The sequence below is a fragment of the Physeter macrocephalus genome, chromosome 20 (genome assembly GCF_002837175.3).
Source record: "Physeter macrocephalus isolate SW-GA chromosome 20, ASM283717v5, whole genome shotgun sequence".
Classification (NCBI taxonomy): Eukaryota; Metazoa; Chordata; class Mammalia; order Artiodactyla; family Physeteridae; genus Physeter; species Physeter macrocephalus.
The window spans coordinates 68,381,794-68,409,583 of record NC_041233.1 but is presented as its reverse complement, the minus strand read 5'-3'; the positions used below and the strand labels follow the sequence as shown (position 1 = coordinate 68,409,583).

The 27,790-nt window shown below is 37.9% G+C and overlaps 1 protein-coding gene across 1 annotated transcript in view; it reads right to left on the bottom strand.

Annotated features, from left to right (window-relative positions):
• Positions 1 to 20,918: 20,918 nt before the first annotated feature.
• Positions 20,919 to 27,790, bottom strand: part of NHLRC2 (NHL repeat containing 2) — a 57,432-nt gene continuing 50,560 nt past the window's right edge. Inside the window, exons 9-11 of the mRNA XM_024121492.3 lie at positions 27,187 to 27,396; positions 25,949 to 26,168; positions 20,919 to 21,297 (exon numbers count right to left, since the gene is read on the bottom strand). Of these exons, the coding sequence (XP_023977260.1) occupies positions 21,041 to 21,297; positions 25,949 to 26,168; positions 27,187 to 27,396 (687 nt within the window). The 3' untranslated portion in view covers positions 20,919 to 21,040. The remainder of the gene's footprint in view (positions 21,298 to 25,948; positions 26,169 to 27,186; positions 27,397 to 27,790) is intronic.

Genomic DNA, 27,790 nt, shown 5'->3' with positions numbered 1-27,790 from the left:
GTCTGCACCTGTTCCTTACCCTACGGTAAATAAAATTAGGATGTTTTTCTTAAGCAAAGACCATTGCTGAGTTTCCCCTTACAAAGCAAAGGGCTGCCACTACCACCAAAAGCAAGAGCAACAGATATATTCTAATGCCTTTGGGACAATACACATTTTTAAGGAAAATATTTTCTTTTGGGGACCTAAAATTGTCTTTAAAAGATTCCTTCCCGGGACTTCCCTGGTGGTGCAGTGGTTAAGAATCTGCCTGCCAATGCAGGGGATACGGGTTGGAGCACTGGTCCGGGAAGATCCCACATGCCGCGGAGCAACTAAGCCCATGCGCCACAACGGCTGAGCCTGAGCTCTAGATCCCGCGAGCCACAACTACTGAGCCCATGTGACACAACTACTGAAGCCCGTGCGCCTAGAGCCCATGCTCCACAACAAGAGAAGCCACTGCAATGAGAAGCCCGCGCACCGCAGCAAAGAGTATACCCTGCTCGCCGCAACTAGAGAAAGCCCACGCGCGGCAACGAAGAGCCAACGCAGCCAAAATAAATAAATAAATTTATTTAAAAAAAAAAAAAGATTCCTTCCCTTCCCGCCCCTCCTCCCCCCACAGAATCACAATCTCCAAAAAAAATAATTTTAAAAGAAGAGGAGGTAGGTTGGATAAATGTCCATGAAACTTCTGGGCTATTCTCACTTCCTTTTGAGGGCCAGCAGCCTGCTGTGGGTCAGAAGATTATGTTCATTTGTAATAAATTTTGAGGTTAGGAAAAGCCGAGCTAATAGTCCTTTGACAAAGACCAATTTCATGCCCTTGTTTTAATCTTTAATCTGGTCACCATATGTTGTGTCTGAAGGATTAGTTAATTAAAAGACCTTATTTTGAGGACAAGCTGGACTAACGTTGGCAATATGCCAGAAAAATGAGAAAATAATTGCAGAAATGTCTGCAAAAATGCTTAATTTCTTTTATTAATGAAATTTTTAAAACTTAAGCTGGACTGGAAAGAGAATATAGATTTTACTCCAAATTCACGAGCTTTTAACCCACAAGAAACAAATGCGCACAATTCTTTTAGAGAACACAATTAAAGGTCCACAGATAATAGTAATGACAGTACCTATGGGGTAGAGACACCTCTAAATCAACTGTATTTCTGAGGTAAAATTTAAACCAGTAAGCAAGCACTACCCAGTCAGAATTCAATATTGCCTTTTTGTTATTTTTTTATACAATAGTAAATATTTGCATAGAGTTCATTTATATAGTTGCTGTATTGTTTTCCTAAGGCTGCTGTAGCAAAGAACTACAAACTTGGTGGCTTAAAACAATAGAAAAATTTCTCTCCCAGTTCTGGAGGCTGTAAGTCCAAACTCAAGATGTTGACAGGGCCATGCTTCCTCCGAGTCCAGAGAAGGATCTGTTTCATTCCTCTTTCCCTAGCTTCTGAGGGCTTCTGGCAACCCTTGTCACTCTTTAGATTGTAGATGCATCATTCCAGTCTCTGCCTCTGCCGCTGTCTTTATGTAGCCTTATCTCTGTGTGTCTCTGGATCTCTGTGTCTTCACATGGTCTTCTCTCTCATGTGTCTGTGTCCAAATTTCCCTCTTTTTATGAGGACACCGGTCACTGGATTAGGACCACCCTAATACATTATGACCTCATCTTAACTAACCACATCATCAAATATTTCAAAATAAGGTCACATTCTGACCGTTACTGTTTCACTGGCTCTGCGTTTCCATCCGTATCATGGGAATCACATTTCTTGTTCCTGTCTGGTTTTAGTGTAATGGATGTATTATTAATTGTTCTCCAATAAGATCTATTCTTTGAGTCTTACTCCTGAGATCTAGTAAGATGGGAAGCCAAACTTCCTGTGGAATTATTTTCATGTAACATGAAAATTATTAAGCACGGAATCTTTTTTCGTATAAGCTTTTCAGACTTGCATTTCCTAGAACATACCTCGGGGAAGATCAGTTTAAGAATTTGCCCTATGTATCCAGTAAAAATAATAAAACTAGAGACGTAGGTATGTGGTCTGAACGCTTGTGTCCTTCTCACCACCACCCCATACCAGTTCATATGTTGAAATTCTAACTCCCAAGTCAATGGCATTAGGAGGTGGGGCCTTTGAGAGGTGCTTAGGTCATGATGGTGGAGCCCTGGTGAATGGGACTAAGCTCATAAAAAGGGCCGCAGAGAGCTAGCTCCTCCCTTCCGCCATGTGAGGACACATGAGAGACTGACAGTCTGCAACCCAGGAGAGGACTTTCACTGGAACCCAACCATGCCGGCACCCTGATCTTGGACTTCCAGCCTCCAGAACTCTGGGAAATTTATATTGTTTGCAAGCTACCCAGTATACGATATTTTGTTATAAGCAGACTGAACAGACTAAGAGAGTAAGTAATACTCTTATCTTCAAGTCCTAATCCTTCACACACACACACACACACACACACACACACACACACACACACACTTTGAACCACTGAATGCCGCATGAGTTTTGGGCTTTAGAAGACTGGAGTTTCTACAAGTGCTGCTTAACATTTTCATTAGCTCTTGGATAAAGGCCTTCTTCCTTTGACAGCTTTAAAAGATTTGTGATGACTTTGGAGATGGCTACAGTTGCCAGTCGTAAAAGAAAAAGCAATCTCATGAGCACAGGCAGGGAGTGGTGGTCCTCGTCTGGAGTACGACCCAAGAGGATGGGGGGGGGGAGCCCCCTTGGGGAATGACAGTGTGCAGAGCTTGGCTGACCCACTCCCCGGTGAAACTGGTTAAAATTATAAGAAAGGAACCATTAAAACCTCTGGAAATGGTCCTAAGGACAAACAGTAAATGAAGAAACGTCTATTCAAGAAAAATCTACAAGAATGTGGTGAAGAGTTGGGGTCTGTGCTATTTGAAACAAGACTGCTTCCTCCCTCATCTCTCCAGCTCAGCGAGGTGAGGACTCCACTCCAGACTGCTGTAGCCAAGAGCACCAGGCTGCCTAACCCCCCAGCTCCAAAACGGGGGGGGGCTTTCTTCCTGTGAAAAGCAGGACTTGAGTGTTTCCAACTCCCAGCTTCCTGCTGTTGAGGCTTAATCCCAGGCAAGTGTTGTCAGGAGGTGGGTGTTCCCTGCTTCTGTCCAGCCCTCGTTCAGGGAATGAAGGCTCTACCTTGGGTAAAGTGCACCAGGAGCACTGGGGCCCCTATTGCCCTGGCCTGGCTCATGAGGTACTGGTAGAGGCAAGCCAAGAGGACCTCAGGCTGCGGCCACCCCAACTTGCACTGAGCACTCAACCCCAAAACAGGAATGTCACTCAGGGAGAAGCTGTTGTGTCATTCCCGGTTCCAGAGCCCTGGCTCAGAGATTTTGCCGCGGGGGAGAGGGAGAGCAGGCTGTAAAACAGTTAGCTCCTAATCTCTTTCCAAAGGAACCGATTTTATTTATAACGGAGTGAAAAAGCGCGACTATAAAGGCACTCTGAAGAACAGTGGAGGTTGTGGTGAAAGGCAATACAGAGGTGATTCGTGGATTTAAAGGACAGCCTAGATTAAAAAGATATGGCTTAGACCGTGGGGTGGCCAGTTTGGAGGAAAGAACTGAGAAATAAAACTGCTGAGGAGGAGCCCTCCTGAGGTCAGAACAAATAACAAATGCTGACCTCAGAAACCGTTCCTTTAAAGGAGCCACAATTTGATTGGACTCATTTGTAGAGCAATTGAGTACACTGTTGAAAACAATAGAGCAATCTGCTGGAAATCAGTAGAGTTTAACAGCTGGGTGTGGTCAGTGAGAGAGGGGGAGAAACCGCCGTCACTCCAGGGTTAATGCAGGCACACCCAGAGGTGCACCTTCCTAAGGAGCAAAATCAGAGGCTTATCAATGTGTGTATGTATTGGGTTGGGGAAGGGGTGGAGGGACTACAGTAAAATAATCCAGCCGGTTACTAAAATTAAACAAGCAAAACAACAATTACAAGTGGATGTCAGTATCCAGAGTTGCTACAATATGTCATTTAATATGTTCAGTTTCCAACAAAAAAAATTATGAGGTATGCAATGAAACAGGAAAGTATGACCCATACACTAGGAAAAAACAAAACAAAACAGCCAACAGTAACTGCCTGTGAGAACACCAGATGTTGGATTTAACAGAAAAAGATTTCAAAATAGCCACAATAAATATGTTCACAGAACTAAAGGAAAGCATGATTAAAGAAGTAAAGGAAGGTATGTTGCATTAAATAGAGAATGGCAATGAAGAGATAAAAATTATAAGGACTAAAAAGTCAATAACAAGAAAATGAGCAAACTGATTTAAAAAGGGCAAAAGACCTGAATAGACACGTCTCCAAAGAAAATATACAGATGGCCAATAAGATGCTCATCGTTACATGTAATCAGGGAAATGCAAATTAAAACAACAATGAAATATTACTACACACCTATTAGAATGGCCAAAATCTAGAACACCAACAAGACCAAAATCTGATAAAGATGTGGAGCAACGGGAACTCTCAGTCGTTACTGGTGGGAATACAAAAACGGTACAGCCACGTTGGAGGACAGTTTGGCGGTTTTCTTACAAAACTAAACATACTGTCACCATTACAATCCAGCAATTGCACGCCTTGGTATTTACCCAAATGAGCTGAAACCTTATGTCTACACAAAGACTTGCACACAGATGTTTAGAGCAACTTTATTCAGAATTGCCAAAACTTGGAAGCAACCAAGATGTCCTTCAGTAGGTGAATGAGTAAATAAGTTGTGATACATCCAAACAATGGAATATTATTTGGCTCTAAAATAACTGGGGTATCAAGCCATGAAAATACATGGAGGAATCTTAAATGCATACTAGTAAATGAAATAAACCAATCTGAAAAGGCTACATATTGCATGATTCCAACCATGTGACATTCTGGAAAAGGGAAAACCATAGTGACAGTGAAAAGGTCACCAGTTGCCCAGGGTTAGGTGGGAGGGAAGGATTAACAGTAAAGAGCACAGAGGATTTTTAGGACAGGAAACTATTTGGTACGATACTGTGATGGTAGATACATATCATCATACATTTGCCAACCATAGAATGTACAACACCAAGAGCGAACCTTGGTGTATGTTATGGACTTTGGGTGATAATGATGTGTCAGAGTAGGTTTATCAGTTGTAACAAATGTACCCCTCTGGTGCAGGATGTTGATAGTGGGGAGGCTGTTCCTGTGTTGGGTCAGGGCACATACGGGAACTCTGTATTTCCTGCTCAATTTTGCTGTGAACCTAAAACTGCTCTAAAAAATAAAGTCTATTAAAAATTCAGTAAAGAAGCTCAAATGTAGATTTGAACTAGCAGATGAAAAATTAGTGAACCTGAAGATAAATAAATAGAAAGTATGCCAGCTGAAGAATAGAGAGCAAAAAAGAATGAAGAAAGATGAATGCAGCCCCAGAGAAATAGGGGAAACCATCAAGCATGTCTGCATACACACACTAGAAGTATTGGAAGGAGAGGAGAGAGAGAAAGGAGCAGAAAAAAAAAAAACAAACTTTCCAAATTTATTGAAAAACAATGACCTACACATCCAGGAAATTCAATGAACTCCAAGTAGGATAAATACATAGAGATTCACAAATAAACATATCATGGTAAAAAATGGTAACAGTCAAAGACAAGAGAAAAATCTTGAAAGCAAGAAAAAAAAACTTGTCACAAGGGCATCTCTGTAAGATTAAGCACTGACTTCTCAGCAGAAACAATGGAGGCCAGAAGTTGGGGAATAACGTTTAAAGTGCTCAAAGATAAAAACTGTCAACCAGATGGAGTTACTATAGAACCCACTAGTTGAAGGACATGGTCTACAACAAGACTGATCTTATGTCAGATCAACTGACTACAAGCCTGGGGGGATTCAGTATCGAGCCACAGAACTCAGGACAACACTACAGTTACATGCAAATGAAGACACATGTAGTGTGAGGTCTGGGAGGACCCCAAACACAGAGCTTCAATGCCTTTTCCCAAGGGAATCAGTCTATGTCACCCTTCTGGCTCAATGATGTGTTCACCAACCAGGAGCTCTACCATTCACGCCCAGAGTTTTTATTAGGTTATCATTACATAGGCATAATTTATTCAACATTGGACATGTGATTGAACTCTGTCTCCAGCTCTTTCCTTCCCTCTCCTCCCTGGAAGTCAGGAGGTCAGGCTGATATCATGTGACTCAAAGTTCCATCCCTCTAATCACATGGTTGATCTTTCCAGCATGACCAGCCCCCATCCTGAAGCTATTGATATCTAGGGGCTCATTGTGAGTCAACTCATTGGCATAAATTTAGCTGTAATCCAAGGGGCTCATAAATAACAAAGATACTTCATCACTCAGGAAATTATAAGTGTTTTAGAAGCTCCATGCCAGGAACCTTGGGCAAAGACCAGATAAATATAATATTTATTATACAACAGTCATGGTGTGTCATTCTTTTTATATGTTGCTAGATTGAGTTTGTTGGTATTTCTTATTGAGGATTTTTACTTCTATATTCATAAGAGATATTGGTTTATAGTTTTCTTGTGATGTCTTTGTCTTGTTTTTGGTAGCAGGCTGATAGGATGAATTGGGAAGTATTCTGCTATTTTTTGGAAGAGTTTTGTGAAGAATCGGTGTTAATTCCTCTTTGAACATTTGGTAGAATTTACCAGTGAAGCCATCTATTGTTGGGATTTTTTTTTGTGGGAAGTTTAGCAATTAATAATTCAATCTATTTATTTTTATAAGTCTTTTAAGACTTTCGATTTCTTCTTGAGTCAGTTTCAGTCATTTTTGTCTTTACAGAAATGTGTCCATTTTATCTGTTAAAATATTCATTTTATTCATTCATAATCCTTTTTATTTCTGTAAGTTCAGTAGTAGTGTCCCCTCTTTCATTTCTGCTTCTTTGTATCACTGTTCTGGAGATGGTAGTGGGGAGAGTGCCCTACGTTTTTGGAGCGACGCTCATGCTTTGTGAGCATGGCGCTGAGTGGGGGTGGTAGCCTCTCGTCTTCTTGGCTTGTGTCTTATGCTGTGGAACCTCTGTCGAATGAGTGAGGTGGGGTGAGGTGTTCAGGGCCCCAGTGTTCTTGGCTTGCTGTGCCTGGGGTAGAGCCTTTACTGTATGAGTGAGGCTAGGTGAAGGAAGGCAGCCCATGACCCTTGGCTGCACTCACCTGGAATTTAGCAGAGAGGCAGGGATAAGAGGGAGTTGGGTGGGGGGAGGGGGATAAGAATGCAGGCAGCCTGCCCTCCTGGGGAACTACTGCAGCCCTTACCTGGGAACTGGAGAGAGGCCACACCCACCCAGAGTGGGGCTTCTGTTATATACTGATCTGGGGCAAAGGGGGGCAAGGGAATGGGTCATGGCTCTAATGCCATGGATTCTTGAGGTTTTAGTAGATTTTCTTGAATAAATGTTTCTTCCTTTGCTGTATGCAATTGGGACAATTTACAGAGATAGTTATTTATAGATAATTTTCACCAGTTATGATTCACTGGAGAGAGGGTCCTCAGAACTCCTCAGGTGACATTCCAGAAGTATGCCTAATCTCTAGCATTAGTTTGCCTTTCCACAGAATGCGCTTTAAGTTTTGGCTTTATAACTTTAGGTGGCTGTGGACAGTTCAGGGAGGGCTGGTGAGAAACAGGAGACTAAGAAAGACAACATAGGAGGCATATATGTGGGGAATTAATAGTGAATTGAAAAAAATGTTAAAATATGATATGATTAACTTTGAAAAGAGAAGGTTAAGGTTATGAAGAGCTTAGTACAAAGTGGAATGCTTATAATGCAGAGCAAGACACATAGGTTAGCCACACATAATCTCTTTGCAAGGTTGTTATATAATAGAACATATTGCCCATAAAGATTGCAGAATAGCATTTTAAAACAGACTGGATCCTTAACTTTAGATGGTTGATCTCCTGAGTGACTAAAAGGCAGCTTCCCCATCACCACATTCATTATGGTAGAATTTGACAGAGGTACTTGATTAACATAAGTGATTAAAATAACTTCAGTGTTGTACCTTTTACCTACAACACTGAGCCAGAGTGAAACACCCACGAATATTTTAAAGTTTTTAATAGCAAAGTGCAATTAAACCAAATGAGGTTCTGGGCCACGCGGATGATTATTTTGTTCTTCCTCCAGAAAGCTAAACAAATAAAAGCAGCTGTCTTTCCTACTTGACTTTCCGCAAAAGGCCGAGTCGGGCTTGTGGCTTCCCCAGACTGGGGCATGGGGTAAACAGCCTCGTTAGATCCCTGGCAATGCTTGGACTCTTAGGGCATGTCAGCTTCCTGAACATGGGTAAGCTATTGTTTTTCCCTTTCCAGGATGAGGAGATAAACCCTACTTCAAATATTTATCCTCCTTATCTTGCTTACTCTAGCAAGGGACTTGGTTGTGGTGTCATTTCAAATGAAATGCCAAATATAGAACAATTTCAATTTTAAAAGATAGCTATTTTTTAATGAGATGCCTCTTTGCAAATTAAAATCTCAAAACTATTAGGGGAAATGCATGCTCTCATATGTTGGCAAGATTATAGAACTTGGCCTTTCTTTGGGATCCTTCCACTCTTCCAATGGCAGTTCAGTAATTTCTTCAATAAGAGGAAGAAGTAGCAGATATAGTGATACTATCTGACAGCTTCTCTTAGCAACAGAAAATATACGGAACATACATTTAAATGGTAATTTGCAAAGTTTGGTTAAAATTACTACTGATTAAAGTTGTGCTCTAAGATACTAGAATTTGACTTTGGGGTCAAAAAGGGAAAACTAGTAACTACAGCTGGTGAAATATATACACAAATTATACATAATAAATTATATATGTATGTCATGATTATATACATATAGATATATAGATTTAGATAGTGATCAATATATATATTAATATATATTGAGTGTTATAGAGTCCTAAGGCATAAAAGTGGTTTAAAGTTTATAGAGATGTCATTAAGCTAAAAAGCTAAATTCTATCTGAGCTAAAAGTCAACTTAAAGTGCTTTGATAAACAGCAAAAGTACAGTACTCACTAATGTGAAAAAAATTCTCATCTTAGTTTCACTAAAACCTAGTGACTTAAAAGCTGATTTGAAGCAATCCTGTTTATTTGAGGGGTTATCCCCCTCTTGGAAAATAACTAGCTGCACTGACTCATCTGTGGATGCTGACAAAGGGTTGTTTCACGTACTGAAAGGCAAACTTCAGACTGCAGGAGTTTGGAAATACATTTGCCTGTCATTTCAGTTATCCGAGTTCCTTGATTATATCTGCTCCTAGACAGTTGACAAGATAAGGACTGAGCACAAAATATAACCAATGTCGATGTATTCCACGTGTCATGAAAAAAATCACCTAATAAAGAGCAATATATTCTTTGGAAAGCTTTGAAGATCAAGGTCACAAATCTGTAAAATAGCACAATTACTGTATGTTGGATAGCCCATGATTTTCTGTAAACCTTCATTTTAATGGAGTTTAAAAATATCCTAAGTAAGGTTTTCTATACATAAAGGATATTTAAAATATTTATTGTTGCATATTCATAAAGCAAAAAAAGGAGGGGATGAATATCTAATTTTTTTTTTTAAACTCAAGATCCTTTTCTTAGTAAGAAGTTTCTTACCTCGTTAGGAGTTCAAACCCGCAATTGCATTAGGTAGAGATTGGATTTGCACAAAATTATAATAACAAAGTTACATTTGGTTACCTAAAAGTGTTTTAAATCATTTTCTGGGTCCTATTAAAAAATCTGTGTATCTTTATAAATGCATCAATATTTGAATTGGTTTATAGTGTGTGTTTCGTTCTAAAAAATGTTATAAAGTCCTAAGGCATAAATAACAAATTATTATTTTGAAGTAAAACTAAACAAACAGATTTTTCCATATATATTCCAAATCACAGAATCTCAGAATGATTCAGAACTTGAGGTCATCTGGTTTCATTTCCCACCCACTGTGATAAATACTTGATCCAACTATCTTACAGCCTCTATTTGAAGACATTCATGGGCAGAGAACTCAGTGCTCTCCGTGGCATGAATGACTCAATGTTTGGAGCATGGACTAGTTGTTAGTCACTGGGCTAAGTGCTTTTCTAACTTTATCAAAAAATAATTCTGTGAGGTATTAATATCCAGTTTGACAGATGAAGAAACAATGTCGGAGGTGAAGTAACTTGCTCAAGGCCATTCTGTTATTGAGTGACAGTGTCAGGTCAGCTGGAACAAAATTGGTGTTTTAGACATGATACTATGCTGTGTGACAAATTCACTCTCATTTTACATGAATTCTCTTTGCATATTCTAAGATAACCATCACAGGCTTTCCTCACTCCTACCCGCAAGCAAACATTTTCTTATTCAACACTCTTTCTCATATTACTTCTCATTACCCTTACCAGGACACCCACAAAGCTAGCAGTGCAATTGTGGGAAACAGAAGTAAGCTTTTTCCCACTTTAATTTGCTCTAAAAAGTTAGAAATATTAATTTGCAAAAGTTCAAACAATACAAAAACATATCAGGTCCATAAATACTAGTCTTTCCCTATCCTCTGTATTTAACCCTATATAGTTTTTAGGAATTTGTTGTGCCCTTCCAATTAGCTATTTCTTGTTTCTCTCTGTATATGCAGGCAGCCCTTGCTTTGAACAATTCTGATGTGCACAGTTTCAGTGAGTATAGTTTAACACCAGTTCCCCAACAACACAACTCCAGTTTCAGTTATCACAGTATATTAACTGTAATTACCTATGTACAAACCTCACTGCCAGCTCTTCAGTCCACAAATCACTATGTAATAACAGATGTGTCCCATGACCATGCCTACTAATGTCACTTTCAAAGTCTGTTAGTGACTAGTCGCTGTTCATGTTATTTAGTTCATGCACAGATAGCAAATCATGCAGTTGTGTTGCCTTACTGTTTTCTAGTGATAGAGCCATGTGACATTTTACAAAAATGGAACATCGAAAGAGGGAATTGGCCTAAAAGACAAAAGGTACAGCAAAGAAATGAAAAGTGAAAACACTGGAAGTGAAATTTGAATGGAACGTAAATAGAGTTACAGAGGAAATAGCTGTCCATGGGAATGTTTGATGGCCTCTAGGTACACAACCAGAGAAACTGAGTGAACATAAATGAGGAAAGTGGCTGTGATGAAAAGAATGATGATGTCTCAGAGGAAGTGACGCTGGCAAAAAAACCACTTCACAGTAAAGGAACTCTTGGAGAATATAGCACAGTACTGAAAGCACAGATTGAAATGTTGGTAGCTCATCCAGACTTAGAAAGGAGTGTGACAATTTGCCAGGGCAGAGAAAAGGTACTTGCTCTATCTCATAAATTTACGATGGGAAGAAGGCAAACAATGTTCAAATACTCTTGATAAGTTTTAACAAAGAAATGAAAACTTTAACTCTCAATATTGGTAATGTTTTCAATTACAGTGTGCTAAATAATATTAGCTTTATTTTTAAAAATTTCCCATACATTTATAACACTAAGAGTTTTTAATATTTTAATAAATATTTTTAAAGGTCACGGAAGATAATACTTTCTCCCATTGGTTATTAAGATTGCTTTGCAGTTTCAGCTTACGTGCATGGTCTTTTAAAAAAAAATACATTTATTTATTTATTTGGTTGTGTGGGGTCTTAGTTGTGGCACATGGGCTCCTTAGCTGTGGTATGCGAACTCTTAGTTGTGGCATGAGAACTCTTAGTTGTGGCACGCATGTGGGATCTAGTTCCCTGACCAGGGATCGAACCCGGGCCCCCTGCATTGGGAACACAGTCTTACCTGCTGTGCCACTAGGGAAGTCCCTGCATGGTCATTTTTATAATCTTGCATTACTGTACAAAGATTGTCTATGTCATTTGTGTGTGTGTATGCGTGTAAACAAATATGCACCTGTATAGAACGTTTTTGGTTTTTTTTTTTTAACTAGAAGTTGGTACCTTGTGACCCCCTTCACCCATTTCACCTATCCCTCACTTCCCAGCCACCAATCTGTTCTCTGTATCTATAAGCTCAGTTTTTTGGTTTGTTTGGGTTTTTGTTCTTAGATGCACATGAAAGTGAGATAATACGGTATTTGTCTGTCTGACTTATTTTGCTTATCATAATGTCCTCAAGGTCCATCCATGTTGACGCAAATGGCAAGACTTCCTTTTTTATGGCTGAATAATATTTCATTTTGTGCATATACGTGTGTGTATATACACACGTATATACACTCACATACATATATCACATTTTCTTTATCCATTCATTGATAAATGGACACAGGTTTTTTCCATATCTTGGCTCTTGTAAATAATGCCGCAATGAACATGGGGGTGTATATATCTTATCAAGTTAGTGTTTTCATTTTCTTCAGATAAATACCAAGAAGTGGAATTACTAGGTCATACGGTAGGTCTATTTTTAATTTTTTTAGGAAACTCCATACTGTTTTACATAATGGCTGCACCAATTTTAATGCATTCCCATTAACAGTGCACAAGGGTTCCCTTTTCTCCACATCCCTACCAACATTGTTTTTTTGTCTTTTTTGATAATATATATAGTTAAAAAAATAAAATAGGATATTTACATTAATTCTGTTGATGGACATTGAGGTTGTTTCCAGTTTTTCACTATTACAATTGCCGACACACTTTTGTGCACATATGCAAGTACTTGAACCAATCGATTTCTGTTAAGTACAACTACTGGGGCAAGACATTCATGCATTTAAAATTTTGATAGATATTGCCAAACAGCCCTTGAAAAAGATGTATAATTTATATTCCTTTAAACCGTTACAAAAGTGCACATTTCCGTGTGCCCTCACCAAGACTTCTTAAATTTTGCCAATTTCATGGGCAAAAAGCCAGATCTATCAGCAAATCCTATTGGGTTTACCTCCACAATGTGTCAGTTCTATCCACTTCTCCCATACTAACCCAATTCATAATCCACTCTTTATTGCTTGGGCTAAGAGCTTCCTAACTGCTTCCTCTCTCCTGGCCCCATTCCTCATAATCCATTTTTCACATAGCAGCCATAGTGATCTTCAAAAACATAAACTAGATCACATGACTCCCTGTTTAACACTCCTTAATGGCTTCTAGCTGAACTTTGAAAACTCAGAATGCAAATCGCTCAAAAGTCGGCTGCCGCCTACCCTCCGACACCGTCCCCATCCTCCTGACCCCCACGCGGTTCAGCAGGTTTGTGCCAGCCTCACTGCCCGTTGTTCTTTAATGGAATGCAGGTGCACAAAATTGTATTATCCATAACCCTTGATTTTATCACTCTCAGTAAAAACTCCTGAATCACTTAACACACAAGCTAGGCTGTGGATACGACTCACATCTAATGGTCACCCTCATCTCCCTGCCTCCTCCCACCCAAACGAACTGCCCGTCTTAATCTGGTAGTTATCATTTCCTTGTTTCTCCTTTTTGACAGAATTTTATCTATATGTGGTCCTAAAATATTTTCAGTTGTCTAAAATGCTATAGAAAGAGTATCATGACTTACAGGATTCTAAGCAGTAAAATTATCTCATGATATACTTAAAACAGCACAAAAGAGAGAAACATGGCTTTAGAGGGAAAATATTTAATCTATTTCATGAAAATAACGTACAAAGCTTTAGAAAAGCGGCATTAGGTTTCAGTGTACAGTATAGATTCTTGTTTTCTATAATCACACATATTATACACGTCTTTTGAGTTGGTAACAAAGGCCACTGTGTACTCATTCCAAACCATCTTCTGTTAACACATGCACTGGAAAAAGTCACTGAAAATAGACTTGAAATAAATGTAGAAAGTGTTGTATAAAAATATATTACTCTAACTACATGAAATACTTAAAAATGCAGACCAAGTAAATTCTTAGAACTTGACCATGTCTAGAAATATCAATATATGACCCTGTAAATTGGATTTTCATTGCTTTTATTATTTTTGAAGAAAAAATAGATATAATCAAACCCTCGGAATGACAGAGATGAAGTTAGCACAGCAGACCAACTCTATTCTCAACAATAAAATCACAAGTTTATACACACAGAAGAAGGCAAGAGTCTGAGTTTTAAAAATTTGACAAATTTATGAAATGTTACAATTTGAGTGATTGTGTGTATATATGTATGTGTGTGATATATATGTAGCACAAGCAAACTCTGATTTGTCCATAATCCACACATGAAGTAATGACAGCAATTAAAACATTTCTAAACTGGCTCTCGATGTACCCTAACAGTGAACATTTCAAACTTTTAAAAAATGTTAACCTATGTATAACATAATTAGAAACATATACCTCCAAGTAGAGAGAAATTACTTCTCAAGTCATGTCGGGTACTGTTCTCCTCCTTTGGAAACTGACGTATTAGGAATGTTAGAAGAAAAATTTACCACAGCAAAACCAATCTACTGTTCTCTGTTATTCTGGAACCATACAGTTCCTCACTGAAACTTCTATAGAAACTACTATACGATTGTTTTCCAAAAGCGGGAAGCCTAAGGTGCGGAGAGGAAGCGGTCGTGTGTTTTTACAGGTAAATTTGGATGATGAACATAAGAGGCACTCGGGGAAAACACATTCCAGCTCCACACACACACACACACACACACACTCGTTAGTGTCTGAACAGTGTAATGAACACAACAGGTAGCCATCCTGCACATGCTCACAGAATGAATGTATTTCTGATGGGATTAAGAATAATGACTACAACATCTAAAAATGGAAGATAGCTCCAAGGCTGAGCCCTTCTTCATTTTCAGAAAGGAACGTGTCTATTTTTACCCTTCATTACCATTCATTTACCAACTGTTTTGCCCTATATACCTTAACACATACTTTTCATGCGCATAGCACACTAGATAAAGAATCAAAAATACTGTTTAAACCGGTTCTATTCAAATCTGAGGGCTGATTTTTGTTCCCCTCTCAGTATTAAGAGGTCTCATTTCATTTTATTTCAAATCTAAATATGTAACCAAGTATATTAAAAGCAAAGGGTAATAAATTCTGCTTGTCCATCTAACTCATAAAAAAATCTGACACTTTTGCTTAATTCTGTGTTACTGAAAAACACCAGGTCTGCAAGCTGCTGCTTAAAGAGGAAGGAATTCATACCGTGCCCTGACATGTTACAAAAATACTTTTTTGAGTATATGGCTGTTAGGCGCTCCACTGTGCTCGTTTAGTGCTTCTTAGTATATGGTTGTTGGTAGAGGCCGGGAAGTAGATTTGGAAATACTTGCGATTCTTTCCTTTTGGTCGTGGGGCTTTCAACAGAACAAAATGTCCTTCGGTCCACTTGAAGGCGACACGCCAGTGAGGAAGAGGGACACACCAAACAAGGAATAACTATAGCCGGACAGACATTCCACAAGTATCTAGGGTTCTCATTTTCCAACTCCAACCTTTGAAAAAAACTAAACCGAATCAGCACACTAAGAAACGGAGGGGATGCAGTCAGAGAAGCTGACCACGCGGCCTCCTGTTCTGCTTTTCCCAGGCTGTGGTCAGACCGGCAGCCTCGGCCCGAAGCAGCCAGGCTGACCTGCAGTCTAATAATATGTGAAAGGGCCAACGTCTGCTGGTCACAGAATACATACAGGAGATCAGTCCAGGCTCGTAACTCTTAACGCCATGCTTTCTATTACCCTATTGCAAGGAAATGGCGGGAAAGAAAGCAAACTTTTAATTATTCAGGACAAAATCATGACTTGCGGTTAGCGTGAATTCATTTAAAAAAAACCATGTGCCACGGGAGGAGGAAGAGGAGGAAACCTTGGTGATTAACAGTGAATGCTAAAGTATGACGCTATCATTACCTTTTCAAGTTGATGTACATTTCTTTAAGGGTTTCAGAAGTGGAATTTTATAACCATGTTAACAAATTATAATATTTAAATTAGCAAACGATTTAAATGAAAAACATCTGCATTCTTGGATGATCATGAATCGTAATCATTGGTATGTAGCATTTTAATTCATACCTTTTAACAGGTACCTAAAGCTGGAATGATAGGTTGACCTGGTGAAAACTTTACTGTAATAGAATTGCAAATATCTGAGTCTTGGCGGGTGGGGTGAGGCCTACATACTTCAGTGCTTTTTATGAATCAAGTAGGCAGATGACTTTGTGTTAACAGACTGGCCAAATATTACGTTTCTAGGGCTCACTTATTAAAACGGTATTTTCTTAAATATGAATAAGCTTTTAAGGGTTTGAGGGAGTCCTGCTAAGAATTCTGTGAGACGGTCTTAGAATTACCTTCTGAAGACCAATTAAAATAGCACTGTTGGAACTAGAACTGAAAAGCTATTTAATTCTTTAATACATCCACCTGCCAAGAAAAACTGGATAATATCTGAATTTAAGAAAGAATGGTACATAAAATCTTCTGGGAAAAACAATTATACAGACTGTTCCAAACCCTGAAGGATAACTATGTATAATGTGTAATGAGAAGTCCCCAAAGCTAGTAAAATTAAACGGATTTACTTTACATTTCAAAAACAATCACCACTAGGATTATTTTGGTTCTTTGTGTTGATTAGTTACTATATATAACTATGAAGGTTTATGCTTTAAAAAAGAAAAAATTGAGAGGCAGGCATCACAGCATGGTAGTTGAGTAGATGCACCCAGTCTCGGCCAGTCCTAAATGTGTGATCTCCGTTACACTGGTGTAACTGCTTATAACTTCTTTATGTCTCAGTTTCTTCATCAGGGAAATAAGGAAAAATAGTACCTCCCTCATAAGGTGGTTGTGAGGATTAAATTAGTTAATACACAGAAAGCACTTAGAAAAGTGTCAGGCACACAGTAAGCACTGAATAAATTTAGCTATTATTAGTTTAAGTACTGCCAAAGGCTTAAGAAAGCATTCACAAAAGTAAGTACTCTTAATCCCAGTCTGTTTTCACTCTACATCTAGGAGTACAGCTAGGAATTAGGAGATCTGCGTTCAAATAAAAGATCCATCACTCACTAGTCACCCTTAGTCATCCAACAAAACTGGCCGAGCAACTGCCTGCACCAGGCACCACTCCAGCATCAGCCATTATTCGGGGAGCGCTGATCTTGAGACACGTTGCCAACATTCTAAAGCTGCTTCCTCATCTGTAAAATGGACATAAGATCTACCTATCTGATTCATAAGGTTATTCTGAAGCTCAAATGAGGCAAAATGCATGAAGGCACTTGGGAGATCTGGGGAAGCGCCGACGGAGTACGTCCCAGGAACGTGGATTAGGGTATGTCTGGACCCTCTAAGGAGGTTTATTACTCATAGTTCCAGGTCTTAAAAAAAACTTTAAAAAACAAAACTGTAGGTATGTTTCTTTATAACAACGTTTATAAAATAGTAATATGTTTATTATAAAACTTTCTCTTCTTGAATTCCAACTCTATGGAGAGTATTAAATACCAAACAGTTGATAGAGAAATCGTTTCCTTTAGAAACTGTGGTTGCAAAGAAAATGTGAAGCCATGTGTTTACAGACCTAAGTTATTATCATTATTATTAACTAAGCCAATAACTAGCAGTTTCATTGTTTACTAACTGCTATACAAACACTATTTCATTGAGTCCTTACAGCAACTCCATAAGGCAGGTATAGCAACCCCAGTTTATAGGGCAGAATCCAAGCGACTGCAGAGTCTGTGCTCATGAACGCTACGCTACATCACACAATAAAAACTCCAGCAGAAAAAGCCATAATCATTTCTGTCTCCACCAAACCACATACTTAAGAGAAGTGGTAGATCAAAGGGCTCTAAACTGTGTTCTGATCTTTGGTAATAAAAGTGACTTTAGAAAAGCTACTATAGAACAAGTCCTTACTGTTCAGTTCATTTTAAATCTTTAAAGCACATTCCCAGTTGGGGTTTCTTTGCTGTTTTTTTTTTTTTAAAAAAATAACCCACTGCTCAATGAAAAAAAAATTACGGAAAAGTCGAAAACAAAAATATTCACAAGTCCACCCCTGACACAGTCCCTCCGCGTGTAGATTTTTATGCAACTCGTGAGCTATGAAATGTAGTTTTTGATGATTGTTCTTAAACATGATGCCAACTATAATGGCTAGACTGTTTTTAATCGGCAGATATAAACTAATGCTAAATGTTGGGCAGGCAGAAAATTATATTACAGAGGTACGTATTATTAATGTCTTCGCAAATTTTCCAACTATGGAAAAACAAGCAGAGAATAACTTATTTCAGTGGTACTAGCTCCAAAGTATATTGGCCATGTGAGAAATTGAGTTGATCTTTGTATCTGCGTAAGTATATATACACATACATATATACACACACTCATCTACATATATTAAGCTTTTTTTGGCTGTTTTAAGATTTATAGCTTTCTGCAGGCCTGATAACACTATAGCTAAATATATTATTAGAACAGTTAAGGAGAAAATTGTTGAGTCATTGAACTTTACAATTATGGGTGATTAAACTGTAAAGTTTCCCCTTGTGAGAAGGTTAAATATTTGCTTCAGACAGCATTTTCAAGATAAGCAAAATTCTTTTCAGAGATATCAATCCTGAGTACAAATTCAGAAAAGAAAATTCTACCATTTGTGAAATGATAGCATAACGAGTGGCAGAAAAAATGGTGACAAAGCAGCAGAATAATTTAGGGCAAAGATCCCAGGTACTATGTCTGTGTGTAATGCCACATTACTGGCACTTTGATTACAGTGACTAACACTAAAATCTTTTTTTAAACTATCACTGAACATAACTTTTGCTTTTCCTCATGCATAAATTTAAAAATATGCAGAAATCCTTATAGAAAACAAGTCAGGAATCACAAAGTTTTTAAAAATAAACTTTCTAGTGCTTCCTCTTATGTAAGAGATTTATGTTAGTCATAAATTCTAGGAACCTATTTATATTGCTTAATATGATTTACAAAAAATCATACCAATCCACATAAATAATATTTTGAATGTAAAAAACAATGCAGACTAGTGGCTGCCTAAGAATAAGAATGTTCAGCAAAACTTTGAAAGTCAAGAAGAGCATAAGCTTAATACTAACAGAAAACTGTCTAGACAAAGTGAACATTAACATATTCTAAGAAATATTTTTGGATTTTAGGGTACATGAAAATACATACTGTGTGTATATTTGTGTATAATACTGAAAAAATAGTTATCAGGCATTCCTGAATTAGCAATTTAAAACTGTATATACTTCTTTCAGAGTGAAATTATTGTCCTTAAATAGGAAAAAATTAAGCCAAACTATCCTGTCCAACTAGAAGTGAGAACTATAATAATAAAATGAGATTAAAAAATTACTATGGCCTATTCTCCATAAAAGAGAAAATGTTATATATCCTTTTATCACAGAACGTATTTTTTTTTTTTAATGGAGAGAAAAGGTTTATGCGGTACTTATATATAATTTTAAACAGAATTCCTTTTAACTTTACATTTATAATACTTCTCTTTAAAAATATCTTTAGCAGGCTACAAATTAAATGAAAGTCATGATCTATGCATTTCCTTACTTCAGATTTAGGTAACCTGAATAAAAGAAGTGAATAGTATGTTCAAAACTATAGTTTGAGAAAATATAAAGATACGGGCAGATGATCATGCTTAAAAAATTACACTTCAAATTGAGCACTGGGTTTGAAGGGAGAAGGCATATTATGCTATATTGTCTATAAATATTTACTGAATAAATATGATTCACCTGTTTTTACAAATCTTGTAAGCTGATTAAACTACAAACGTTGAATCAGTTTTAGTAAAAACAAGCAGAGGCTTTTAAAACAGTTATAAAGAGAAATGATGATTTAAAAAGGCTTTCAATATCTTCTGGTGACTATTTCTTTTAAGGTTAAAAAAAACCCCACCAAAAACAGCGTCATCAAATCACTGTATGTTTCAGCCTTAATATTTTAAGGTAATATATTAAGATACACTATACATATTAATAGCATGAAAGTGCTTCACATTGAAATTTTCACTTTGAAGGCTTGACAGTAATTTTTTAAAACATCACAATAAATGATCATAATTTAAATTCTGAATATGGGAACCAAAAAAACCCCCAAACCCAACAAATCTGCATTTAACGCTTCAACTGAAATGTAAACTTCTAAGACAACATACATACCCATTTGCATCAGATTCAGTGTCACAGTTCTTTAAGTGGTATCACAGACAGTAATGTGTCCCAAAGTCCCTTTCTCCTTGAAAGTCATAACATTTCTGTGGATTCATCCGTTATTTGGTAAGACTGTTCATTCAGAAAAAAGTTAAAGGAGTCAGCCTGTATGTCCTTAGAGACTCTAACTTTTAGAAATATAGAAATATATTTTCTGTATATAGAAACATACAGAATATTTAACATACCGTTAATAATGGTATGTTAAAAATAGCAAATAATTTAAAATAGACTGAATAAATACATCTCAAAGGAGAAAATCGCAGAAGAGAACAAAGAATATTTTTACCACCTAGGTCTCTTGAAGCTGCTACTGTGATGAAAAGATGTTTTGGGGGGCCTAAAACAGACCTTACACCTTGAATGGCAGGTGTCCTTATAATATGTGGACTGGATCTTCACTTCTGTTTAAAGTTATTGTGAAATTTACACATTCAGATGTGCTGCTTGATAAATGTAAAAAAGTTAGTTAAAACATTTGGTATCATTATATTGTTATCAGTATTCACTGCAAATTATCTCATAATATTCTGTCCTATAATGTGGACCTAAGTCTTGTGCCAAATAGCAGCACAGATTACGGGATCATGGTTCAAATCGCGGTCAATGACTTAGCTGGTACACAGTGAGAATGAAGGAATTTGTCTATAATAAATAAATAAGGAGAACTCAACAATGGGTTTCTGGGTAGCCAGAGGCAGAAATAAAGTTTCTCTTCATAAATCACACAGTGATGGTGGGGAAGGAGACCAGGAGGCACTGGGATGCTGGCCAGCTTTGCTAAAATATACACTGGAGCTCTACTGGAGGTATGGAGTCTTGTTGTGTATCGGTTATTTGTAAAGGCTGACGGAACAAAATTCCCTTCATCATACAGGCACTGCTGTCTGCGCTACAGTAATAAAGAAATACGCTGATAGACAGAACGGCTTCAAGTGATAAACAATCCCCAGGAATCTGCAGTGAGATTGTTGGTTGACTGGAAATGCTCTCTATCTCTCCAGATGGTATCTGTCCTTGAAGAAGCCATTCATTGCCTAGAAAATAAAAAGGTAAATTATTAAGACTGTATAAGAAGTAGGAAATTGGACAAACCTTATGAACACTAGATTCATTCAATCAACAAATATTTACTGAAAGCCTCTAAGTGCCAGGCATTGTGCTCTGTGTGAAGGATACTAAAGAAGATATAAGAAGTTCTTAGTCTAATCATCTTGATGTCAAATTAAAATTCTTCCTTTGAACACTGTAAAATAAATTATAAAGTTATTTCTACTGAAATCAAGATGAATGCTGCCAATATGGTTACAGATTTTAAATGTGATTATATAATTAAAAATGAAAACTATTAATAAGTTCTAGAAATAAACATAGGACACTTCAGAAAATAGATCATTTTTACCAGATAAGTGTCTAGAAATATAATATGCAAACTACAAAATAATCCAGGGAATACAAATGTTATGTACAACTCTGCAGTGACTTTCAAGTTAAGACGATGAATTATTGAATATCCAAAGGTGGTAATAAAAAAAAAGCCACTGCTGTTTTTTTAGAAACAAGTAACACCGAACACATTATTCCAATGGACTCAATGTAAAAAACGAACAGATTTTGTCTACCTCATTTTAACACATAAAACTCCTCTGAGACTTAAATACATAGATTATCTATGTAACAAAAGTCTAAGAAACCACTAAAAATCATTAAGTCTTCTAGTATTAAAGCTTTTAAAATGTTTTTATTCACCCAGGGCCTTCTCTCAGAAGGAACATATGCGTCATATTGAGGAAGTGCGTACTTAGGCTGACATTCAGCATTAGCTATGAAGAGCCATCATTTGGGAAACGCAGGACCTGCTTTCCTGCCATCTTAAATAGAACACACTGAATGTAATCTAACGACTTAACAACGACTCGGGGCCGTCTGTACAAAAACTGGACCATCTACTGAGTAGTGACGAAATTCTATGTCTACTTTTTAGCTTTTCTCTCTTTTGACCTCAGGATGAGTCAACAGACTAGAGCACCTGCCTCTACTGGTCCTCTTCATCTCTCCTTTAGTTTATTACTTCTAATATTCTGTTGATTGAAAAATTAAATCTGAGATAAATATATCAAATAAGAGTAAGGAGAATGTGAAAGGTTGAGAACTTAAAGAGTTAAGTGCAGAGCTTTTAAACAATTCTTTTAAAATTCTCTGGCTTTTTTGCTTACTTCTGGACTGAGGAATATGTTTTATTTTAATGTTTGATTTTGTTAATAGCAGGTTCGTGGGGGAACTTCTTATATGTTAAATGAAAACAGGAAAATAGTAAATTACGGTATTTTAATGTCCAATTCTAGAAATAAAACATAGTGTTGGGCTTCCCTGGTGGCGCAGTGGTTGCGCGTCCGCCTGCCGATGCAGGGGAACCGGGTTCGCGCCCCGGTCCGGGAGGATCCCACGTGCCGCGGAGCGGCTGGGCCCGTGAGCCATGGCCGCTGAGCCTGCGGGTCCGGAGCCTGTGCTCCGCAACGGGAGAGGCCACAACAGTGAGAGGCCCGCGTACCGCAAAAAACCCCAAAACAAACAAACAAAAAAACAAAACAAAACACAGTGTTTCTGTAGATAATTTCTAGATACATCACATGTATCTAAAATAGCTAAAAATATCTAAGAATTTTCTCCTTAGATCACTTCACTCTCCTTTAATACTATCCATGTTTTGTACTCCAATAACTTGATACTAATTAACTTGTGTATTTGACAGAGTTAAAACAAACATGTTAATTTACCAATATCCTATAAAAAATACTCTGTTAATTTTTCTGTGTGCAATTAAAGAGCAGTTATCTCCAAATGATGCAATGCTTTCAGACTAATGGACACAGGCAGAACAGTTAAACTGGCAGTTGAGGACTTGCTCTGAACCTACAGAGGACTGCAGAATGAATGGCCAGGGTTTGAGTTCTCTTCTGCCCAAACAACCTCTAGTACTGCACAGCTAGCTTCAAACATACTCTAGTACTGCATGGCTCAGCCCTCTCCTTTGTGGGGAGTAGATGGGGGTGACTTCCCCACAGGCTCAGTCAGTCACTCCAGAGACAGCAAACTCTAACTCAGCAGTTCCTTCTGGCTAGCCTACCAAGATCTCTCTGTTCTCTTGGTGTGGATACCAAGCGGGCAGTTGCAGGACAGTAGCTGCTGCTCTGAGAAGGTACCAAGGTAAGAAGGCATAAAGCCTGGATCTGGGTAATGTACAAAAGAAAAGTGTGTGAGAGGGCATGAGACAGGAGGAGTCGGGCAGCAAATTCAAAACTGAGTGAGAACCTGTGAAAGAGCACGGGAGACGAGGACAGAGCAAGCTCACTAGAGACAAGAAGTCAGAATTTAGTTCTGGACTACTACTGTTTCACTTTAAAATTGTTGTCTACTCTGTTAGAGATGTTCGAAAGCACTGCTAGAAGACAAGCAGTATACTGATTACTTATAAATTCATGAAATAAGTTCACACTGTGATTCAAACACACACCCAAATCTTTACATAATTTACAGTAACTGACTACTTTCGAGAATAAACTCAAACAGGAAATGTTCTGAGATTAAAAGATCACAAATTAGTGACTGAGGACAAAGGCTCTGCCTGGACTCTAATCATAGTAATTCATCTGTATTTAGTTACACATCCTCCTCCAACAATGTTTTTTCTTCTACTTGAATGGCATACTTTTAAGCAATGGCTTTGGCATCCAATTTCTTGTAGCAAGAAAGTGAATGGGGCTCAAATTCTACCTTTGGAATTCCTAGAGAAGAAAACACAGCTTCAGGCTTAATAACTGGTAAGTCAAGTCCTAATGATACTACCGAAATAAAATGAACAGAAATTGAAAGCTCTAAAGCGTTTGACAGACGCTATCTGGAAAAGTGAAAGATGATAATAAAACAACCAAAGAACTGAATTAGAAAGAGTTTGTGTCAAGTTAATTCAGTTAAAAGCAAGAATATATTAAAAAAAAAAAATCAAACTCAAGGGAAAAATCAATTTAATTCTTTAGAATAGAATCTGTGAGATTTAGTGGTATAGTGGTAATCATAATTAATACTGGATCAGGACCCCAGAGACCTGCTGATTAAACTGCTTAGCCAATACCTACACTTCTGCTCCCTTGTGCCTCACCTTGGCTGGAGACAAAGAGCCTCCACGTGGACTAGCCTAACTTTCAATTCATGACAGCCAGCCTCAAACACAGCCTCCCGGCCGTTCAGCAATCACACTGTATTTCCCTCATGCTGTCACCCTCCCACCCTCCTGACCCTCTTCTTTTTTCAAACCGCCAAAACCTCCCCCACCACCTCTCACTCCCACTCTCAGCTGATGGCCGTGCTTCCCAATAATCAAGACAACAGAAGGATGCAGAAGAGCGCTTCCACAAGCATCCGCTCCACAGTTACCCATCTAGATCTCTGGGTCGCACACTGGGCCCTCCCTCCTTACAGTGGAAATGAGGTCCACATTCCTGGCAAAGGCCGGCCTGCCACCTCTCCTACCCTCCTAAAGGATACCCCGAAACACATATCATCAGTCCTTTCCTCTACTGATCTTTGCCATCAATATAACAAACACACTGCTCTCTCAACTCCGTTTTCCCCTGCGGGCAACTGCTCTCTTTTCCCTTATCTTTTTAGCTAAGCTCCTCAAAGAGTTATCTATATTTGCTTTCTCCAGTTCCTCTCCTTCAATTCTTTTTTAACCTGCTCTAATCAGGCACCTCCTCCATCACTCGGAAACGGCCCTGGTCGAGGACATCAATTAACTATAACATTGAATCAACGATCAATTCTTAGTCCTTATTTCACCTGATCTACCAATCGCACTCAACACAGCTGATCACTCTCTCCTTAAAACACCTGCTCCAGGAAACTACCCTCTCTCTTGGTTTTGCTTCTACTTGCCTATTCACTCTTCAGTCTTCCGTGTGGGTCCCTACCTCCCTCCCTCCTTGATCTCTTTATGCCGCAGGGCTCTAGAACAGGGTCACCAAAGTATAGTCTGTGGACCGGTGCTGGTCCACAAACCATGGTGAGTTAAGTACAGAGACCGAGAGTGAGGTTTGGAAACTTTTGTAACATCCAAATGCGTAACTGGTGGCTTTGAATTTTATATGTCTTTAAAAAACTAATTTCGTTTTTAGGACTAATATCCCTAGAGCTAGTTTGAGATGGAGTAGCACAATGGAAAAGACACTACACTAAGAACCAGCAGAGCGGGGTTCAAATTCCATCTTTTGACCTAATTCAATATATGCCCTTCAGCAAATCACTTTATCTCTTTGAGCCCGTAGTCTCCTCATTTATAAAATAAGAGGCTTAAAACAGATGGTTCCTTTGGTGCCTTTCAGCCCTAATATTCAAGGGCCTAACATTCTAAGACCACACCAGTCTGTCTCATGTAATGAATTTGCTTAATAGCAAATGGCGGCAATTATGATTAACTTCAGGTTGAGTTACACTGTTATTTAATAAAAGAGAGAAATAATCTCAAGGGCTAACGAAAACTGCTAAAGTGGGGTTCGATCTGGATCTTTCTGTTTTACAAGACCTTGCTCAAATCCTGCCCAACTGTAAACATATCACAAATGAGAAAAATTACTAGATCAAATCTCAAGAATTTATGAAATATTTGCATTTGCAAGATTATTGTCATACCTTCAGCTGATAAAAACCAGCAACTGGGTGCTCCTTCAGTTAGCTTTGTTCCTGATGGGAGGTCTAATCTTAGCTTGAACTGAAGAGTTTGCCCTGGAGATGCAGCCACTGGGGAAAGTCTAATGCCTGGAGCAGATTTAGGTAGTCTGGGTAAGGTCTTCTGTTTTTCTGCTAGGAATGGGCCGTCCACCATAGCACTTTCAGATCTGAGGACTGGGAGCTAGAAAACAAGAAAATCTGTTTTTTAAAGCACAAGTACTTTATAGTATTACAGACTGACAGAGCTTATTTTCAGACTTCAGTACAAACATGAGATTCTGTGTCAAGGAAACTTAATTGCCATTCTCTTCTGAATCAGAGTGTGTTTACTTAAATTTCCTCATGATTATTTTGTAGGTTCAGAAAAATATTTCATCCTGGCCAAAAAACTGCCATTTATGAATGAAACTGAATTAAACTAACTGTCCAATATGTTTATAGATAGCAGGAAATTAAAATAAAACTTTATCAATTTAAATGTAGTGGATATAATATACGCCCTCTTATAATTTTCATTGCCAACTATAAGATGTCATTCATCTTATATCAGAGATTTATGTCAAGAGAAATGACACTTATGTTATGATGGGAATCTGTGTTTTTATTTTAAAACACATCTTGGAAATTCCTAGAATTTTAGGAAAAGAACTCTTGCATTTTTCCAGGCAAATGTGATATATAAAGGGGTAACTTGTATTGGAGACCATGTCCATATCTTTAAAATTAGAACTTACTTAAGTTTCTTCCAATCTTATTTTTAAGTCTTGAGAAATGTGGCTCCTAGAGCTTCCTTTAAAGACTATTTGGTAATGGATTCACCATAGGAAACAAAGATTACCCATTAATCATTAAAAAAAAAAACACCCAAGATTAAACAACCCAACCCACATAGTTTGTATGTGTAGTGTGTCAGTATGCCCATACATTTAAAAACAGATGAGTCCTTTTTTTTTTTTTCCTTTTCTGGAAGTCCATCAAATTCTCTCCAACTTCTAGAATCTTTCTCAAACACTCTTGGCACAAATGGAATTTTTATTTTAAAAATAACAGGATATCCTTGGAATAGGCACCCACTCACTACTCTACCCACATGTTTCACTTTCACCACTAGAGATGGCCTAACCAAAAGTGCCTCTGCTGTTGCTGAGGATCTTAGAGTCTTTCTTAAAGTGATGCCCTTTAACTTAAGGATTACTTACCACAGAAACTGTTTTTGTTTCTAAATCCATCACTTTAATTTGATGGTTATTGGTGTCTGCCACATATAATAACTGACCATTCTCTCCAATACACAAGCCTCCTGGTTCATTAAAAGTTGAGTTGGTAAAATTGGAACCGATAACATTACTTGCATCTCCAGTTCCCGCCAATGTTGTACAGTTTTTTGTTTTTGGATCCACAACTTTAATCTAAGAAGACAGAACAAAAATTTATATATCTGAAGCTCAACTGCACATTTGTAGTATGGAAAAGTATCATATGAAGCAAGCCAGAGAATTCCTGACTGACATTAGTATTCCTAATAAATCTCAGAAAAAAGAACAGACATTTCCATATTTTCTTGAAAAGCCAAACATTCAAATTATAGTCTAAGGGGAGATATTTCATTCTGAGAGCTAAACACTAGAAAATCCCCAGTTACATCCTGTCTTCTAGAAGCAATCTTTGATAAAATTTATGGAATTAAAAAAAATTTTTAATGTTCTTCTTTTCCCTCACAATGGGACGCAGTTGAACTGACTTTCTTCTCATGAATATCTAACATTGGCTGAGGATTTGGCTACTTGTTAAACTTAATGATTC